General features: G+C 37.1%; 1 protein-coding gene across 2 annotated transcripts in view; it reads left to right on the top strand.

Annotated features, from left to right (window-relative positions):
- The window catches only part of PIK3C2B (phosphatidylinositol-4-phosphate 3-kinase catalytic subunit type 2 beta), a 127,776-nt gene that overhangs the window by 51,171 nt on the left and 57,964 nt on the right, over positions 1–18,641 (top strand). For both annotated transcript variants that reach the window (XR_011922557.1, XM_072424696.1), the window contains exons 9-12: positions 1,351–1,497; positions 4,561–4,594; positions 7,775–7,970; positions 15,816–15,938. Coding sequence is in view for 1 of the 2 variants with exons in the window: in XM_072424696.1 (XP_072280797.1) it covers positions 1,351–1,497; positions 4,561–4,594; positions 7,775–7,970; positions 15,816–15,938 (500 nt within the window). In the remaining variant the exon portion in view is untranslated. The remainder of the gene's footprint in view (positions 1–1,350; positions 1,498–4,560; positions 4,595–7,774; positions 7,971–15,815; positions 15,939–18,641) is intronic.

The following is an 18,641-nucleotide window of genomic DNA, read 5'->3' as shown; positions in this document are numbered from 1 at the left end:
TCACATATCACTAGAGGTGATAAATGGGGAGACTTGTTCTCATTTAACCTCTAGTGCCCAGGGATCCCACACTGACAGGAGGAGTCTCACAGCTGTGCTCATGAATGGATGCAGCCGTGGTAATCATCCTGTGACAGGATGATTCCAGTGGCTGCATTCATTCATGAGCACATTCTGTGGAACTCCTCCTGTCAGTGTCATGGGCCTCGAAGTCACATACTACAGTTCCGCTAGGGCTGCAAAAGCAATCGGGAGCGGAGCTCTGCTATGCTGACAGCTCCACTCCCCCGATTGCTCTTGCAGCCCTAGTGAAACTGTAATATGTGTTCTTGGATAGATATTCTCTATCAAAGAACACTGTGTTCTTGGATAGAGAATCTCTATCCTAGAACCCATACTACAGTTCTGCTAGGGCTGCTCTCTGATTGGCTGAAGAAAAGAAAATCCTGATGACACACAATCACAGAGTGCTAGAGGTGATGAATGGGGAGACCTGTCCTCATTTAAGCTCTAGTGCCCCGGAATCCCACACTGACAGGAAGAGTCCCACGGCTGTGCTCATGAATTAATGCAGCTGTGGGAGAATCTCTATCCAAGAACACATGCTACAGTTCCTCTAGGGCTGCAAGAGCTCAGGGGAGTGGAGCTGTCAGCATAGCAGAGCTCTGCTCCCGATTGCTCTTGCTCTACACAATCCTGAAAAATAACCCAAAGTTCCCCCCCGTTGACTTTAATGGTGTTCGAATTTGACGTTCGATCACTGGAACAATATCGGCCTATTCGACCCACACTACTCCCTGGCACACACAGTTTTACATATTTGCTGTCTATTTAGTTGATGTGGTCTTCCCTTTTAAAATATTACTAAGAAAATGGGATATAAAGTTTGTTTGTATTAATTTCAGTATATTTTATGCATGACAATACTTTTTTGTATCAAAAAATCATAATTTTGTATCAAAAAATGAGTTTGAATAACAGTGGCACAAAGAATCCTTGACAAAATAAATACGTTTCATTATATTTATATTCAACAATTTCTCTCAAAAATTTACAAAACTTTTACACATTTTTTACACATTTTACACAATCCTATGTTTTAAATTACTTTTTTGTTGTTTAAATTTTTCAACCTGCAGGAATCTTTGTCAACTGCTTCTCTTGTATACAGTGCTTCCTTTTAATAATTTTGTATTTTTCTAGCAGCTATTTGCTAATGTGTGAGACTAAGATAAATCTATCTATCTGGTTTATTTGTTTATTTTATATTGGCATTATTTTTTTTAACCTTTATTATTAACTGGGCCTGTAGCCTCTGTCTGTAACATTTTTGTGTTTCCTACTTCATAGACAGATTTCCATCTTCGAGCAGAGAGGGTGGTGCAGTCAGTGAAAGCACTGTGTAATGCTCTTGCAGCTGTTGAGACCCTGGAAATCAGCAGCGCTTTAAACCAGCTTCCACCTTGTCCTTCTAGAGTCCAAATCAAAACCCATAAGGTAAATATAATAAATTACATTTAAAAATTAAAGCCATTTATTTAGATGAATAAGATACTTACTTTTCTAATTAGAAATTAACATTATTAATACAGATAAACTTTTTGAACAACTATTGAAATAAGTTGCATTTCCAATTTTCTTTTTCTTTTTGTCACGTTCTTCCTATGTCTACTTGTAGGGTGGGTGGCATGTGTCAAACCTGTGTTTCTCCATTGCTTTTCATTTGTTTTTCTGCCTTTTTTTTCCAGTAAATCACTTATGCATAATTCATTTACCTATATCAATACACCTGTTGTACATGGGCAAAGGTATTAAAGCCAGCAAATAAGGTAGTTTGACCAGTAGAAACACCACAGGACATTTGTCTACCTTTGTCAAGGACAGGTACCCTGTTGTGCTCAGGGTAAATTTATTCTACTTATGTAGTAATGTACATTCCCTATGTTGAGAATCAATACAGGAGTTTTTCTACAGTTATTGTTTTAATTACAGCAATAAAACTTTAATCCAATTTCATGCTCAAAATATGCCTCATCCTTCAACTTTTATAAATCCAAACAATAATACACAGTTATTGAGACTTTACTGGCATATATTATGAACCACCAAAATAAATTTGTTCTTTTTCTATCATTCATTGAAAACAGCTTATCCTAAAACATTTCAAACAGTTCCTGATTTATAGCTCACGTTTATTAAAGGCACAATACAGTAATCCATGCATTACAAATTTACTAAAAACATTTTGTTCTGTGTTGGTTATAACCATTCTGGATATTGTTTAAATCACATTAGGGCAGGGGTCAGCAACCTTTACTATCAAAAGAGCCATTTTGCCGCCTCCTTCCACTAAAGAAAAATAGTCTGGAGCCGCAAAACATAACACAGTTTATAAACTTTTAAAAGTTTTAATATTTTTTTAATTTTACCTGTTACAACAAGTGTGCATGTGTAGGCCTACTTTGAAATAAATTAAACACTGAACTATGCCCCTAGAAGCCTCCAGCTTCTAACGTATCATCCTGTTACATTAGAAGCTGGAGGCTTCTAACCTAACAGGGTAGATTTTTTTTGATGGGCAGAGTTCTTTATGTTCTGACGATGCCTTAGCGATGAAATTTTAAGGGGTGTTAGCCACAGGTGTCCCTCATTTGCAGCTTTTTGTTCACCTGTACCCTCCAATCTTGAGTAATTGGGGTTCAGGTGCTAGAAGCCTCCTGCAATGTGTAACAGGGTAAATTATTTTGATGGGCAGAGTTCTTTATTTTCAGACGATGCCTTAGCGATTCAATTGTAGGTGGTGTTAGCCATAAGTGTCCCCCACTTGCACCTCTATTTTGGTCACCTGTACCGCCTCCCCCCTGTTCCAGAGAAATTGAGGTTCAGATGCTAGATGCTTCCAGCAATGTGTAACAGGGTAGATTTTTTTGATAGGCAGAGTTTTTATGAATTTTTAGGAGGTGTTAGCCACAGGTGTCCCGTACTTGCACCTCAAATTTTTTTCACCTGTACCCCCGTTTCCAGATAAATTGGGGTTTAGGTGCTAGAAGTCTCCAACAATGTGTAACAGGGTAGGGGTTTTTTGATGGGTGGAGTTTTTAGGAGGTGTTAGCCACAGGTGTCCCCCACTTGCACCTCTAATTTTGTTCACCTGTACCCCCTTCCTGTTCCAGAGAAATTGGGGTTCAGGTGCCTCCAGCAATGTGTAACGGTAGATTTTTTTTGATGGGCAGAGTTCTTTATGTTCTGATGATAGCCTAACAATTAAATTTTAGGGGGTGTTAGTCACAGGTGTCCCCCACTTGCACCTACATTTTTGGTTTTGTACATCTCCCCATTCCAGAGGAATTGGGGTTCAAAGGAGGGGGATGTCATTGTACACACCCATTTGTACACGCCCCGTGGTAGATTTATTTCACTGGTAGTTTTTTTTCATTAGAACACCGGATAGGGAATCCCCCTCCTCCGCAGTGTCTTGGGAGGAAGGGGATCCCCCATCAGAGATCTCCCCGCGGCAGCCGAAGGGAGCCACAACAAGGAGGCTGAAGAGCCGCATGCGGCTCCGGAGCCGCAGGTTGCAGACCCCTGCATTAGGGGATACCCTTACTCAATGTAACCTTTCATTTCTGTACAGAAAACCTCTTCAGGAGTTTTACAGGGTAAACAGAAATTGTTTTTTTTTTTTATCCAGAGAGCAACCACAACACCAATAGTATTCATCAAATAAGTGTCTCATATATGAAATTCGTACCAGGAGGGGAATCATTCATATGCACCCGCCTGTATTTCACAAAGTTTTCTAAAAAAAATGTCCCGTAAAATCACAAAAATGTTAACAAACTAAAGACATGTAGAAATGGTTCCCAAATCTCCTATTTTTTAAATGCCCCCCCCCCCCCAAAAAAAAAAAAAAAAAAGTGCATGTTTAGCTTCTTTTTATTTTGGCCTTTAAAGTGTTTGCAAAGTGGATTCTGATGAGTTTTAAGCCCTCTTAAATGTGTGGAAAGTAGCAGAAAGCCTAATTGGATGAGAAGAGAGTTCCAGAGAATGGGGGCGGCATTGGAGAAGTTTTGGAGTCTTGTATGTGATGAGGGTATGAGCAAGGCGCTGCTTAGGGACATTTCAGTTGTCTAGATTAACCTCCTTGGTAGTATTCCCAAGTACAGCTCTTGGTTAATTTTCAGTACCAACAGCGGTAACCCCAAGATGCCCACCGAGATGTAACCCCGCAATACCCACTAGGCATATTAATGGGACGTGTGAGCATGCGGCAGGGGTGCGCTGGGGGGGAGTGTCTGACAGGAAATTTAAACAGAATGCATCACTTTCACATTCAAGAATACAAATGAGGTCACCTGGAAGGGTAATGAAGGTATGTTTATCACTTAAGTAAAAAAAAAATTGTACTTTATCCATATAGTTAAACATGTTACACGTTCTTTCCACATATGACGAATATGTCACTTTTGTGTGTATTAAGGACTATGGATTTATACTTTTATGCATCTTAAAGTAGTAGTAAATTAATGTGTGTGTGTGTGTATATATTTTTTTTGTTAGGATCCCAACTTAATGACAAGAAGAGAGAACAGAGGTATTTATACGTGTTTACTATTTTATGTGTTTTTTCATGTAAGGTTTTACCTTTTAGATATGCTTTAAAGCTCAACTCTGAATGTTAATTTTATTTTTAAAAAAATATATGCCCTAATCTCCACACATCTTTTTGTGTAACAGCAGTAGTGCCTAAAAAACCCACCCAAAAAGATAAAATGAAAATCCCACTTCAAATCCATTTGGTAGTAGATTTGTCCTTTTTTTTTTAGCAGATCTGTGAAGTGGGCAATCATAGTTCGGCTTCCTGAAGGGACATTAGGATGTTTATTAGGGGCTGGTTGAGGGTGAAAATTACTACCCTCATTGCTGAGTCCTTTGTCTGACATGTCAATATCAAATACCATAACAGGAAAGGGTGGACCTTCAAATCAACTCCCCTGAAGCATGTATGGAAGGATCAGAAAAAGCAGAGGGAGGAACACATGCACACCCTTTTGCCTGGTCATTGCCATTATTACGATTTCTGTGTCCCAGCTGGGGTTCTGCTGACATGTATAGGCACTATTGCCATGTTCAGGTCATGCCTGTCGAACAGTTCTTTGGAAAAACCAGAAGTAAGGCTTACATGTGGTCCTCCTGTCATTCATGCTATGTTCAGGCTCACTGCAGCTTTTTAGAAGCTGTCAAAGGTGGATGGGCACCAAGCAGTCTAGTGTGCAGCCACCATCTTCTGCCTACGCATGCAGTCATAACTTAAAAGGAGATTCAGTATAGCTGGTTTAGAGGTGCAATCCATTGCTGTGCAGATAATCCCACATTTTTTGTGTTTATTTTCCAAAGACAGGTTTTTCTACTTTAGTGTATTCTATAATGTATTATTAATACTCATACTTATCTAGAATATGACTCATCCAGTTGTCAGACTAGTAAAGCAGCATTTTGTACTGCATTTTATGTATGTCAGAAATTAAACAAGTTTGATGCAATAAAAAAAATATCAAACAAAGTGGTTTCGAAATAACAGTGAGAATAATTATAGTTAACTGTAGCTTTCTTTTTACTTTGGACAATGCTATGTGAGTTTATATACATACAACATATATCAGGTTTTTATCGCTCCCATGGTGTAAATTTGGTCTTGTTGACCCCTGTAAGTTTTAATCACATCAATATAAATTAGGTCATTTTTGAAAAAATAGATAAGAAATGTAAACTGAAGTAGTTCATATATGGTGTCTATACTTACAGTGGGAATGTCCATGGGCTTTGTTTATAAAACAAGGCAAGGAATTTGACATTCCCTCAAACAATTGCTTGTGGAAATCTTACAGGTTCATGATTTAATTGCATTATTACCACCAGAGGATGTTTGAGGAAATGTAAGATTCAGTGTTTTTATAAAGGTGTATATGGTAAAACTTTGTTTTCCTGAATATAAATTGGATATGTATAGCTGATGTGATTGTTGTACAGAGCATTGTGTAAATTTGCTTAGTATAGTTTGGCTGATGTTTGCGAAATTCATTAAGAGATTACTGGATATATCCAAAATACTTGCTTTTAAAGAAAGAGAGACTTAAAAGTGTGTCTGTTATTCAGGGTTTTTAGTTAATCTTATTACACTGATATAATGTTGAATTTTAAACCATCTAATAAAATGTTTTTACCTTGATCAGAGAGATAGAGGTGGACTTTTAATCAGATTATTTTGTAGAAGAGTGGTGAGGAGAAAATTTAAATTGGTCTTTAAAGCTGTAAATTAGAATTGTAGTTGTATTACCTTGTGTTATTTCTGGGTCACCTAAATTAACATAATTAAAGGAGTCAACACTAAATGAAAGTTTTGTGTGGATTCTGCTGTGTTTCAGGCAAAAATGTCTAGGATGGTATTGAGCATAAAAGTGTATTGAGATTTTCTCCTCTTCATTACCCTTTGTCACCATTTCGGATTCTGTGGCCTCATTTAAGAGGTTTTTGCAAAATCATTCTTTTAATAAATCCCAGCTAAACCCAAAATTGAAAAAAAAAATCTAATATCAATCAGGTTGATTACTGAATAGAAACTGTATAAAAAATCAAAGTGGTGCACAGAATACCTGTGTTAAGGTTTACACTTGCACCCTGCACTACAGACTATATTTCATCCTAATCCTAGATTTAGCTGGTTGGAGGTTCAGTCAAGTGTCAGCATGTGACACCCAAAATAGGAAAAAAAATATATGCCAGAATAAATTACCAATTTCCCAGTTTACAGTGGAAACTGCGCCCAATTCTCTTGTTGCATTTGTAGTGGTGTGAATATCTTATAATAAATATATTGGTGATCTGTGGTATATATTTAAAGTTTGGGAATTTTTTGTAAAACCATTTTTACAACCTCACAGTTTTGTCTGTGACCTGCTTTGAGTTCTCCTTGATCTTTGTATTGCCTGCTTCATAGTATTGTTTAGTTAAGGGTGGTTCAGAACAGATCTACTTGCTGCATGCGTAGACATCACCCAACACTTATTTTCCACCAGTTTAAACAAATCATTTTGTGACTTTGAAATTAACTGGACAAGGTTTTATTTAGGGGTTTTAGTGCATCTGTGCCTCTCAGTCAGTTTAACTGGTACCATTCATATTTTAGGCTATCTTTAAGGGTAGCATTTTTTACTGGCCTGCAATGTAAGAGGCAATCTTTCCATGAAAAAACACATTAATATACCATGAGCTGTGGAAATTGTTAATATTGTCATGGGTCCTCTAAGACCTGAAAAGTATTTCAAACATTCCTTCATGTTAAAAAGTTTGAGAAAGGCCGTTTAGACTATAATGTTCATTCCATAAACGTCCAATTACACAAAATCCAAATTAAAAGCTCATTTAACTCCAGATTGTAATACAGCAAAACAGGACAAATACCATAGGGGGAGGGAGCTGATTATTTTGCAAGGCACAGTATGTATTTATGTCTTTACTAATATTTGACTTATGTAGAAAACAGTTAAGGTTCCCTTGAGTAATCATCACAAAACAGAACTTTTACTTGTACTTTAGGACACAATAAGAATATATATAATATTGTATATAATATGCGCACAATAACCTTGTTACTTTTAGTGTATACATTTAGGAAATATGTAGAAGTGATATGTAAATATCAATGTCTTAGAACATATTATTGCTGTACTTATTTTAATCTAAATTTTGCTATTTCTGTTTGTTCATTTTCTAGAAAAAGTGGTAGAGAGTCTTACAGCTGCCATCTTGGATTTAGTTCAATTGTACTGTAATGCATTCAGTGCTGATTTCCAGACAGTGCTACATTCTGATCAAAAGCAAAGTTTGACTCAGGACTCTTCACTTTTAACCAGTCCCCTATCCTTCACAGTCTATGCTGCTCATCGCATCCCCATTGCATGGGCAACCAGGTAGGATAAATAGATCTACTTCCAAAATGTCTTTGAATTTGTGACAAATAAAGGTTTGGTATTTTTTTTTCAGGTTGGAAAGTTTTACCTCAAATAAACTTGGTGTCTATCACCAATTTTTTCTAGAGTACTGGCTTTAGAATTTAAATCAATTTGGATGACTGGTTGTTTCAGTCTATAGTTCCACTAATCTAACATCCACTAATCTGCAAAAGACACCTTTAACACAAATCTGCAAATTTAAGAACTATAACTACTGACATTGAACATGGCAGAATATGGGACAGCTTGATACTTGCACAAAAACCACATAGCTTAACAAATGGAATTGTTAGTGACAGCCTGATTACAATCAAGTGTACCAAAATACCACTTTTTAAAATATATATTCTTACTACAGCTCCTGTGTAATTCACATAAATGCTCAAGGTGGTTGAACTATGCAATTTAAAGCACTGTGGAAAATTAGACGATATGCCTAAGGGTTAGTGTTCAGGGAAATTTGATATCAGTTTATGGCCACTTTTAGGTCATGTTAGAGTTCATTTTAGTGCACACTGTCAAAATGCTGTTTACAATAATGCATCATATGCTGAGGTTACATATCGGTGTTTAGATACTTCCTTTTATTACTGCTGTAAGGAGAACCATATTTCTTTTTTTTTTGCCCTAAATTTTGGTATTTTTTAGTCACTTATTGGAGGGCAAAGCTCAGTAACTGCTTCCGTGTGTGTATACTTACAGGTGAATTGAACACTATGCAAATCTAAAAGGGGCCAGCTACCTCTTGTGGCTGTAAATCTACACCCAAGCAAGAGCTCAGATTTGGCTTTTTCCAGCTCTGCAGGATCCAGACATTGTATAACAGATTCACTTCACCAGCTGCTTGCTTTTTTATGCTGGAACTTTGAAAACCTTGATTGTCTATTTCTCAGTGACATATGCAGTTTCAAACCTGATGGACCAAAATTTGATCCTTCACTACAACTGTCCCTTGTGTGGCTTGTTCTGTATTTTAGTAAAGCCTCCTAACTTACCTGCCTTATTGCAAATTTCTATTTACACTCAGCTGTCCTTGCTCCATTGTAAGTGCCACTAGCTCTATCGGCATGTTTTCAAGGTGGCAGATCTTTGGGCCATACTATTTCGCCGGGCCAGACACAACAAAGTTATTGCTACCAATTTGTTTATCCAAAATTGTGTCAGTTTTCTACCTTCCCCCTATATAGGCCAACTTTCTAATGCTTGTCTCTTTATTATGTCCCTTTTTTTCTGTTTTTTGTTTTGTTTTTCTTTTTTTTTGTGTTATTCCCCAACGGTTTAGTGCTGTGTACTGTGACCCAACTTCCTAGTGTTCCATGTTTTGTTATTGTACACTTGTAGTGGTGTAATCAATGTAGTGTAACAAATTGGGCTTAGTTCTCATCAGCAGTAAAAACTGTGGCACCTACAGCTCCCGAGTAACCACTGGCAACTGCTAGGCACCTGTAATTAAGGACAGGCAGTGACTGCCAGGCTTTTTCAAGCCTAGCAGTTTTTCAAGAGGCTCCTGGTATGAGGGCGCATGCATCTGTGCTATTGGTACAGTCTATTTTTTAATTTTTTTTTTTGCATACCATCCAATACCATTTTAGTAAATCCCCTGATCTTGGGCATGGGCAGAACTAGCCAGCTCACAGCTTTCTGGGATATGTGATGCAGTTATCCCAGGAGGCTTCTTGGTTCACTTACCACCGTAGTTGTTAAAAAGGAAAGGGTCCTCCCCAAAAAAAGTTTTTAAAAAGGATTTTAAAAAACAACAAATGTTTTGCATTATATAAAAGGCATAGTCACCTTTTAATATAATGTTAAAAATGTGGTGATAGGTCTGCTTGAAGAGTATCATGCATATAAACACGTGATAGCAGATGAAGACAGAACTGCTTGTTTCCCTGTTCCCATCAATTCTGAGCACTTGTACCCTCATAGCTACTAGTTACCAAATTTCAGCCCTAGCTTTAAAGAATTTGAAGAGGGGTGATTTAAGTTTAAAAATTGAAGACTGGGCAAGTGCTCCTAGTAGCCCGAAATGAAAAATACAAAATTGGGACCCCTGGGGCTACTTAAATATCAGAGAGCATTGGGGTGTGGCCCTTATAAATATAGTGGGTAACACATGTGGCTAACATCCCCTACAAATCTAGGGGATGTTAGCCACATGTGTTCCCCACTTCTACCTACATTTTCAGTTTCCTACACATCCCCATTACAGAGAAAATGGGGGTCAAGTGAAGTGGGCAGTAATGTGTAACAGTGCTGTGCATTTTGATGGCCAGAGTTTTTTTTTTTTTTTTTTTAATGATACCATAGTAATGAAACTTTAGAAGGCGTTGGATTCAAATGTCCCCCACTTACACCTACATTTTCGGTTTCCTAAACTTCCCTGTTCCATTGAAATTGCGGTTTAAAGAAAAATAGCGGACAGAGACAGGTAGAATAGAATTAAATCTAATGTTTTGTGACAGGTAGGTATAAATTGAGGGGCCCCACACCAATGTTTCTTGCTATGTAAATAGCCCTGGCTCCCAATTTGTATTTTCAATTTCAGTCTCCTAGGCGCATTTGCTTTTTAAACAGCACCCCCCAGTGTTCAACTTTTAAAAACTTGTGACTCCCATGTCAAAAAACTCTTTACCTGCCGAGCGATAACTCGTGAGTGTGACTTGGGGTAAAAAAAAAGATTCTGAGAGCGGTAACCCAGAGTCACACTCGGGTAGCTAAACCAATGTAAAACAAAAGTAAATCAAGCCTTCTCTGCGATCCCCGTCTTCTTGCTTCCTCTGCCCGGCGTCCTCTGCATCTGATGAGTCACCCAGGAGTTCCCAGTGACGTCAGTGCGTGCAGACGTTTCGTTCGGGGCGTGGCGGGAATTTCAAATCTATTTGTATTGCATTCAATACAAAATAACTGTATTGAATGTTCTCCAAACTAAGGAAATTATTATCCTCTTGGTCTTCCTTTCAACTATCCTGGCTTGGTAAAATTTCAGCAATTTAAATGTCGCTGTTACCAAAATGATTTTACATTTTCCGAGTCTATCAGAATCCCAGGTCATACCTTAAAGACCTTTCAAAGGGACATACTAAATGTTATATGGAATTCTAAAAAAGCTAGATTAACTGCTAATACTCAGAATCAGCTGCATAAGAAGGGTGGATTAAGTGTATCTAACTTTTCCCATTACCACACGGCCACTATTAGCTCATACCACTAAATACAATGCTACATTTGATATACCCACCTGGGTTCCTATAGAAGAAGCCCTATTACCATAACAATTTATGGCTAGATCCGAAACTTAGACCCAAATCACTTCCCTCAAACTTTATCGTTTTCACTACAAATATGGGATAAACATAAATTATTATCTCCTCATCGCCCCCTTTTATCCTTCCTCTCAAATCCATCTTTCCCCTTAGGACTCCTCTCCAAACACTTTCTCATCCTGGTCATCAAGAAATATCACCCTTATACATAATTTCCTGTTCCCAACGGGCCTTCACCCATTTTCACACTTTACTGATACTTACCACATACCTTCAGCTAACATTTTCTGATATTTAGTATTCAAACAATTGATTCTTGAAACCCTTTCATTACAACATCCAAGTGATTCAATGTCTAAGTTTGAACATGTTTGCCACAACAATCCCCACTCTAAAGGACTTTTTCCATCATAAACACCCCTCTCCTTTCAACAAGCACTTTTACAGCCTGCAAACGCTTACAAAAGCCATAAAAATTAATAATAATTAATGGGTCTGTTTATTTTTGTGCAGACTTTCATGGGCTTTCGGACATTCCCACAAGGGGATGTTTAAGGGATTGTCAGATTATCTGTTTTAGAAATAGAGTTCATAGACAAAAAGGTTTATACTGGGTATACCTATAACCAAGAGAGTGGTAAATCAAGTGTAAGATCCCCCTACGACAAGTATTTATTATTATAATGTTATTCAGTAGTTCAGTGTACATGTAATAGACAAGTTGTTGATGGTATAAGGGGATAACAAGGGAATTACAGTATATATTTTAACTCAATGTGTAGCTAGTAAGGCTTGGTCTACACAGACATTTTTCCCAGCGTTTAACCTGAGGCTTTAAAAGCCCATTTTTGAAATTTTCATGTATTCCAATGGGCTAATCTACACCAGGACCTTTCCTTGAGGCACGTTTTTGAGTGGTATATAGAACGTTTCTTTTAAAATTGTAAACGTGGGAAAACACAGGAAAATGCTTGAATTTAATAGAGGCTTTTACAAGCGTTTTAAAGCTTTAATTGAAAACAATGGAGGCTTTAATAAGTGTTTTAAGCAGGACTTTGGAATCTGGAAGCCCTCTTTAATAAGAAGACTCCCAGATCTCCGCCACCTCACCCTGGGGAATGAGTACAGGGGTACATAAAACCCCTTACTAAATAATAGTATATAATTTTTTTTTTTTTTTTTTTTACAGGTTATCCCACAATGACAAGATGATTCCCTCGGCTGCATTCATAACATGAGCACAGCCATGGGACTCCTGACAGTGAGGGATCCCTAGGCACTAGAGGTTAAATGAGGACAAGGCTCCCCATTCACCTCTAGTGCTCCGTGATTGGCTGAGGAAAGGGAAATCCTGATGACACTTGAGGCGTCATCAGGATTTTTCTTTCCTCAGCCATTCAGCACTCGAGGTGAATGAGGACACGTCTCCCCATTAAAGTCTAGTGCTGACTGGCTGAGAAAAGGGAAACCCTGATGACAGCTCAAGTGTCATCAAGATTTCCCTTTCCTCAGTCAATCACAAAGCGGAGGAAATCGGCAAAGCTCTGCTATGCGGACAGCTCCGCTCTCCTGATTGTTCCTGCAGCCCTAGCGGAACTGTGGCATGTGTCCTTGGATACAGAAGACATGTCACAGCCCCTCTAGGGCTACAGGAGCAATCAAGAAAATGAAGCTGTCAGGATAGCAGAGCTCTGCTGATTGCTCCGCTCTGTGATTGGCTGAGGATAGGGAAATCCTGATAATGCTTGAGCAGTCATGCGCATAAAAACACATATAAATGTGGTAGGAACGTTTACATGCGTTTTTAAAACTGTCCACAATTTTTGTTGCTCTGACCAGTGTATACATTTTATCCAATCTTTCTACATCTCTTGATCTGATGAAGCAGACTTTGTTCTGAGAAACACGTCATCTAATTTTTTTTTATACTTTTTTTTTGCTGCTTATGCTTTGATTGACCTACACCAAATATGACTATGTATAATATATAATGTATTATATGTATAATGTCATTATCAGAATATGTCTGTTAATAATGTTATTTAATGTATTAGTCTCTCTTCCAGACACCATTTTTCAATGCTATGTTTTGTAGCTAGTTTGCTACTTTTTCAGGAGAGGAAAACTCCCTTACACACACATTTATTCTCAAAAATTGCCCAATTATACTGAAGAGTTACTGAAGAGTATATGCACCTATAAGGGAACAGTATGCTTGTGCAGGGCTAGTTAGAGCTGTTGCAACCATTCCAGGCAGAGGTAGTGTCCGGATGGTGTTTGGGATGTGTCAAAAAACCTCAAGTGGTGTTTTTCTACAATGGAATGTGAACCACCTGCAAATAAGCCAGCTGAGATTCATTAAGCAGTAAAAAAAAATGGCAGATTTTGGCTAATTTGTAACGTTAACCTCCCTAGCGGTCTATTTTTGTCCAAATTTCCATGCAAAAAGCGGTACAATTTTTTGCATGGAAATTTATTTTTCATTGTAGGCTATAATTCTTAGGCATAACTCACCGATATTTAATAAATTCATTACATTTTATAATAATCTTTAAATAACAAAATTCTGTTAAAAAAAATTAAACATGTAATGTAGGTGTACCGTAGCATATATAATATAATTATATAAATTATATGATTATTTCTTTGTATTGGACTCAATACAGCTATTTTGTATTGAACCCACTACAAAATTATTTGAATTTCCCGCGGATCCGCACTGACGTCACCAGGAAACCCCTGAGATCATCGCTGCATTCGCCAGCAGGACAAAAATGGAGCAAGGTAAGTTTTTTTTTTTTTTTTGTTAAAAGCTACCCAGGGTGTGACTCAGGATTACCACTTTTTGCATGGAAAAGCCACAGAGTCACACTCGGGAATACCGCTAGGGGGGTTAAAAAGGGTTATTCAGAAAGATTGTGATATTCTAGCATCATAACAAGGTATACAAACATATCATACATATAGTTTAAACAAAGTATATAAATAATAACCTAAAATTGTGATACATGGTTGATGTGATACATGATTACCATGGAATAAAGTACATGAAAAAAAATTACAGAAAATGCAATATGCATTCTTAGTAACTAACATCTTTATTTTGAAATTGTGTACCTTGGTCAATAACAATATAGACAATTGCATAGGAATATTTAGCACAAAAAACATCATATATCGATATCAGAACACAATATGTTGTATACAGTCCTAAACACCCATTATGTTGGTCTTGTCCAACTCATAAGGACATTGTCTATGTACCTTCACCAAAGAAAAATCTGGCAAAGGTATAAAGACCATTGTTGGAAAATAGTATACACTCCCAACCTCCTAAATATAGATTGGCATAGGATAAAGCATAAGGTGTGCCAATGCTTTGCCTTCAATTTGGATGTCTGATTGTTGAACATAATTACCTTTCTAGTAAAAAACAAATTCCAAATAACTATTATGAATAATATTGGTATTGTTTTTTTTCTGTTTTCTTTTTGATACTTGTATGTTTTGAAAATTTCAATAAAAATGTATTACAAAAACAACAAAAAACAAATTCCAATTAAAGGGGAATTTAAGGGTGGGGATGAAAGTGTCATAAGGCGAGTATTGTCATCCCAAAATAGGTTCCCTAAGCGGTCCAGTACAAAATGAATATTCTCCTTACAAAGATTTGAAACTTGCATACATATCCACAACACTGATAGGGACACCAATACTGCGAACACAAAAGGTGTACATAAAACTTTTAAATTAAACAAGATATACTTATCAATGTGTACAATATTTTCTATAGAACACATTGTTGCAGAGAGGAGTTGAACCTTTTAGAACCAGAAGCTGCTACATCAACGATGCCAAAATGTTGGTGCTGTGAAAAAATCACAAACAGAATGTTTGAAATGAGAGCATAAATTTAAAACTTATGACTATAATTTCAAAATAGATTTTCACGGTGACCAACTCAAGATAATGTAAAAATGGCATCTGGCAATATTTTATCTCCTAGTCAATCACCTCACTAATATTCCTAGATTTCTATTTTGACATTTAGAGGAAAAGGCGCATCTCTGGCCGAATCATATCGGTATAATGTAAAAAACATTTTGTATATATTTTTGAAAGGCAATATATGCATCATATATTGATAGGACAGGATGTGGCAACATTTTTTACCTAAGTAATGGGGAAAGAGCTCAATATTATATAAATCTGTGTAGAAATATGTAGGTTTAGAACTACGGTATTTCCAGAATTGAATAAATCCTGAAGTAAGAACCTAATAAGTTAATAAAATAATCACATAAAAGCATTTGTTCTGCATATATTCACCTTGCAAAGTGATTTGTTCTTTAGCACTTTCATTACCCAATCATTTAAAAGCAACAATCCTGATTTGTTTTTGTTTTTTTTACAATTGTTTAAGTTCCCTTCAGTAAATCTGTCTCAAATGTCTTCAATGATTATACATAAATTCAGATATTTGAAAAGCTTTCTTTTGCTCTGGTGCTTTAACGTGTTCATATTTTTATTGTTATTGCAGTTATGAGGATTTTTATGTATCATGCTCCCTAAGTCATGGTGGAAAGCGCCTGTGCAGTCCTCAGCTGACACGCAAGATCCATGTTTACAAATACCTGTTTCACCTTATCGTTTGGGACCAGATGTGAGTATTTACTTGTTTCTGTTTTTGTTTAAATTTTTAGTTTACACAAAAGTACTTTCAGAATGCTTACAAAACCAAGACATGTTTAATGGAGCAAACAATCTGGTTAAATGGACAGCTTTTAAATGGATTTCACGTAATGTATGCTACAGTTTGGAGTTTTACAGTTTTTTATTTACATGTGAGTAGGCGGACCCCTCAGAGTATCATCTCATCGCTCTTTAATCTTCCCCTCAAAAAAAATAAAAACAAAATGTTAATGACCAGTTTTTTATTTACAGCCAAATTATACATTTGTGCTTTAAATGAGAGTAATAGCTCATGTGAAGATCGTTTCTGCAAAAAACAATAAAAAGAAATATTTGATATTTTCCGGCAATAGAGAATTTACTGCTTATAACCCATACCGCTGCATTCCTAACTGGCCAGCCTACTTGGTAATGTAGGTGCCATACCAATGAACATGTGCCGCCTCCTGCTAGTGAACGGGATTAAAATATGCTGACCTGGCTGAGGATTAAGTTGGTTTAAAAAGATGGCAGTGAATGTGGCAATCTGACACTATTTTAGATTACTACATAAATGTCTCCTCTTATTGAGGCACTGTTTCTAGTTGTAAAGGTAAAACAATGCACAGCCAACTCTGTGTTGTGATTTTAGGTAGGTGTGTATAATGTGATTATATTTATTATTTATAAAGCAAAAAGAATAAAAGCTATGTGAAAAATAGAAGAGGAATTATATGATGTGATATTGATAAAAGAAAATGTATTTTCTTTTCTTAAATTTATTTTTTATTTATGGGTTTGTAAAATCTGTTCTAAATCAGGATTAGAGGTAAATATAAAATGTTGTTTGTCTCTACTGAGAGAAATAAAAAGCTGCATTTAGGCTGCACCTTTGTATCTCCCTGTGTCTTTCGTCTCAGCTGTTCTCCCAAAATAGCTTGCTAGGGATTGATTCAGTCCAAGTCAAATTTCTTCCCAGTGAGTAGCAGGGGGGAGCATATGGACAACTAAATTTAGAAAGTATTTGCTTGTGGAACAAGGGAGACATAAAAGAGAAAACTGGTAATAAAAGAGAAGATCTTAAGGAGAATATTATCAAATGAATGGAAAAAAAAGTGGCAGCTGTGTTTTCAGGAGGATAAAGAAGCATAGAACGAAGACTCTCTAGAAATAGCACAAGTTGTTTTTGTGTGTACTCTTCTGCAAAGACTGCTGAGCTGCTTCCGCAATTCAAGTTGTGAAATGCCTTTGGAGGCACAGATATATATATAATAGGCAATATATTCCAGATCAATCCAGATGAAATGGAACTTGTATAAACTTAGAACGGATTTTAAAGGGATCAGAAGAAATGGGAGTTGCCTTTAGTTCTTAAAGTTCTGGATCTGATCTGCTGTGAAATTAACCCCTATTGAACTAGAGACTTGGAGGGCAGCCAATACCAAGTAAGGTAATGTCGGTTTGCTACATCCAAGTTTCCAAAGTATTTTATTTTTTAACACAGCCTTGTCTTAAATCTTGTCATATTGTTAATGTTTCTTTTAAACAATGATTGCAGGCTTTTTCAGGTTGAAATGTGCAAAAAAAACAGTACAAAAACTGTAATCAGTAAGGTAAAAATTGGAAAATGCAGCAGTTTTAAAAACCAGAAAAGCTAGGGAAGAATTGATGCTTGTTTTAATTGTGCACAACAGTGACTCACTTTATAATAATTTTCCTTCATACAATCCAAATTTGCAGTTAGCAATTTTCTGTAAATTTAAAGTTGATCTTAGTGCTTAAAAAATCTTTGACGTTTGTTTCTAAAACAGGGTCTAACATCTACAATGCCAACGTTTTTGGGAGATAGTTTTGAACAATTCACTAGAGAATTGTACGCTAGATACCAGAGTATGGGCACAGTTCTGAACTTCTCCAGCTCCAAAGAGAATGCTCTACTTTTCATAATTGTATTTGCATTTAGGTCTATTAGGCTGTCTCTGGATGGGTCATCCAAAAGTATTTTTAGTAATATCAGACAATTGTACACTGGTGGCATACATGAATTACCATGGTGGCCCCTACTGAACTGGGCATGTTAAAACCATTTCTCCTCCTGCAGTTTCCATCCAAGGTGTAGACCAGGGGTGTCAAACTCAAATCACATAAGGGGCCGAAATCTAAAACACAATCTACAACCCAGGACAAATTTTTTTTTTAAAGTACATAGGCCTTTGTTTATTAAAGTTCTCCAAGGCTGAGGAGAATACACTTTCATCAGTGAAGCTGGGTGATCCAGCAAACCTGGAATGGACCTGCATAGTTCTCCCCAGAGGTTTTTAGCTGGTTGCTCCGTACGGCTGATTTGAATACCCCGCCCAGCTCTCGGCAGCTCTCGTCCTCGCATGCACAGATCTCAGGCTGCTCTGTGTCATCCGTTCAGAGGATTGCACACAGCTCAGCCTTCATGTGAAGGGGACACAGGCAGCCCCGCCCCCATCTCATAGCACAAGCCCTGCCTGTGACATGTATCCATCTCTAGCTCTGCGTGTGAATTCTGCATCCTTACAGCTCTGTGTACAAACCTCCATATCTCCTAAACTGTATGTCACAATGACCTGTAATTTTCAGGGTGTACAGGGGACCCTCATAGATACTAGTTATTACAATTTCAGCCCCCCAGCTTTAAAGAATTTCAAGATATGGAGGTCACAAA

Source organism: Pyxicephalus adspersus, chromosome 1 (assembly GCF_032062135.1).
Source record: "Pyxicephalus adspersus chromosome 1, UCB_Pads_2.0, whole genome shotgun sequence".
Classification (NCBI taxonomy): Eukaryota; Metazoa; Chordata; class Amphibia; order Anura; family Pyxicephalidae; genus Pyxicephalus; species Pyxicephalus adspersus.
Note: the sequence above shows the minus strand (reverse complement) of the source record. Positions and strands in the feature narration are given on the sequence as shown.